Raw genomic sequence first — 2,563 nt, forward strand, 5'->3', positions numbered from 1 at the left:
CACCTTTACTTCATTGTATCATTTCTTCACCAATCTCAACGTATGCTTCAGGTACTTTTCCTGCTTGAAAGCTATGTTGTCCTTTTCATGCCCACAGTACTCAAGTGTATGAAGTAACTTGTCCTGTAGGATACTCACATATAGCTAAGCATTTAGTTCATAATCAATCCTGGTCAAGTATCCAATGCATTTGGCTGTGAAACAACCCCATATCATCTCCACCAAACTTGACAGTTCCTTTAATTTCTCGATCCGTTATTCCCTATTTTCCCTTGCTTCTTCCAAACTCATTTGCACCCTTCAAAGCCTATTCTATTGACTTTTGTCTCATCGCTCCAAATCACTTTTTTCCAATCTTGTATTGTCCACTTTTCATATTTGTTGCAAACGCAAGCTGACACTTCTTATGGCAATATTGAAGTTGAGGCTTCTTCACCTTTTTTCTGACCACTATTCCAGACTTGTTTAACATGTATGGCATGGTGTTTGCATGGACGTCTGTGATCTCACTATTACGAAACATACGAGCCACCTCCACTGCCGTGTTTGTCACACCAGAACTGTTAGACCTTGTAATAAGCTGACTTGTTGACACCAATATTTTGCCTGGATGTCCACCTCTTGGCTTTTGAATGGATGGACAGACTCCATTTCATATTCCTCCAACTGTCATGATGCTCACGTGATGCAGTTTGGCAATTTTCTTGGCCGAGAGACCGCTATTGATGAGCTGGATGATGCTGTTTCTCTTTTCTTGGCAAATCTTCTTCATAGCTGCTCCTTGATTTGAACCAGTGACCTTTCACTTGGGAATCCACCTAATAATTCACTAAGCTACTAGGGAATGTGAGAACAAGTTGTATTTTGTAGTATACAGGGAAAAAATACATTTTTTCACTACCATTAGCAAAACAGCAACAATGCAGTGACATGACAAAAATCTGCATAACTAATCATATGCTAAATATTTGCAAGTCAACTTTGTGTATGAGATAGCCAAGATGATTGGTAGTCTCATATTCGAAGCAGTAGTGGATGGTGAGATATGGAGCCTGAAAGTCAAAAGTTCTAGACATTGCTACCCTTTTGCTCATCATTGTATCTTACTATGTCCTCTGTTACAGGTGCATCAGAGTTTATTCAAGTCATGACTCCGGGTAACAAGTCTTTTGTAAGAGAATTTCTAATATTGGGAATCACCAATGACCCAACTTTGCAACACGTCCTCTTTGTGTTGTTTTTGCTGATATACATTGTAAGTGTGTTTTGCAATACAGGCATCATGTTAACAATCCTGATCGTTAATGGTCTTCACAGTCCCATGTATTATTTTCTCAGCAATCTGTCCTTCTCAGATCTTTGCTATTCTACAGTCATCTCTCCGAAAATGTTGTTCGATTTTTTCTTTGAAAGAAAATTGATCTCATTTATTGGCTGTGCAGTTCAGTTGTATTTCTTTGCCGTGTTTGCCAGTACTGAATGCTATATTTTATCTACCATGGCTTATGATCGTTATGTTGCAATATGTCACCCTCTATTGTACGTATTAATAATGAACAGAAGGAAATGTGTGATTCTTACTCTTCTTGTTTATATTGGCGGCTTATGCACTGCGGCCGTCCATACATCATGCACATTCATATTGCCCTTTTGTGGACCTAATGTAATTAACCATTTCTATTGTGACATTCCTCCGCTGATGGAGCTGTCATGTGCAGATACGTACATAAGTAAGACAATTATATTTGGAGTAGTTTTTTGCCTTGGTTTTTTATCAGTAATTGTCATAATAGCTTCATACATATATATCTTTTTCACCATATTGACAATCCACTCATCAGAAGGAAGACGCAAAGCATTTTCTACTTGTTCCTCTCATCTGCTTTGTGTTGCTTTGTTTTATGGAACAGTTTTCTTCATGTACCTCCGTCCAGCTTCTAACTATTCGGTCACACAGGACAAAATCGTATCTGTATTCTATACAATGATAATCCCTATGATGAACCCAATCATCTACTGCTTACGAAACAAAGAAGTGAAGGATGCTGTGAAATCCCATCTTAGTAGATTACACATGTAATAGACTCTTAAACACTGCAATTTTCTTGCTTTTAGACAGAGTTAAAATGCCGGAACTGTTGACGTGACAGTTTAGAATAGACTAGATATATACATTATAGAATAGATAGATATACAGATGTCAGTGACACAAACACACATACATACATATATATATATATATATATATATATATATATATATATATATATATATACAGTGCCTTGTGAAAGTATTCGGCTCCCTGGAACTTTTCAACCTTTTCCCACATATCGTGCTTCAAACATAAAGATACCAAATGTAAATTTTTGGTGAAGAATCAACAACAAGTGGAACACAATTGTGAAGTTGAATGAAATTTATTGGTTATTTTAAATTTTTGTGGAAATTTAAAAACTGAAAAGTGGGGCGTGCAATATTATTCGGCCTCTTTAACTTAATACTTTGTTGCGCCACCTTTTGCTGCGATTACAGCTGCAAATCGCTTGGGGTCTGTCTCTATCAG

General features: G+C 37.1%; 1 protein-coding gene across 1 annotated transcript; it reads left to right on the top strand.

Annotated features, from left to right (window-relative positions):
* The first annotated feature begins 1,147 nt into the window (after nucleotides 1-1,147).
* On the top strand, nucleotides 1,148-2,212 carry LOC143818478 (olfactory receptor 5AR1-like). Its single transcript, XM_077299775.1, has one exon. It carries the CDS (start codon nucleotides 1,148-1,150, stop codon nucleotides 2,078-2,080), a length of 933 nt encoding a protein of 310 aa, XP_077155890.1. The 3' UTR covers nucleotides 2,081-2,212.
* Nucleotides 2,213-2,563: the final 351 nt, after the last annotated feature.

Source organism: Ranitomeya variabilis, chromosome 3, assembly GCF_051348905.1.
Source record: "Ranitomeya variabilis isolate aRanVar5 chromosome 3, aRanVar5.hap1, whole genome shotgun sequence".
Classification (NCBI taxonomy): domain Eukaryota; kingdom Metazoa; phylum Chordata; class Amphibia; order Anura; family Dendrobatidae; genus Ranitomeya; species Ranitomeya variabilis.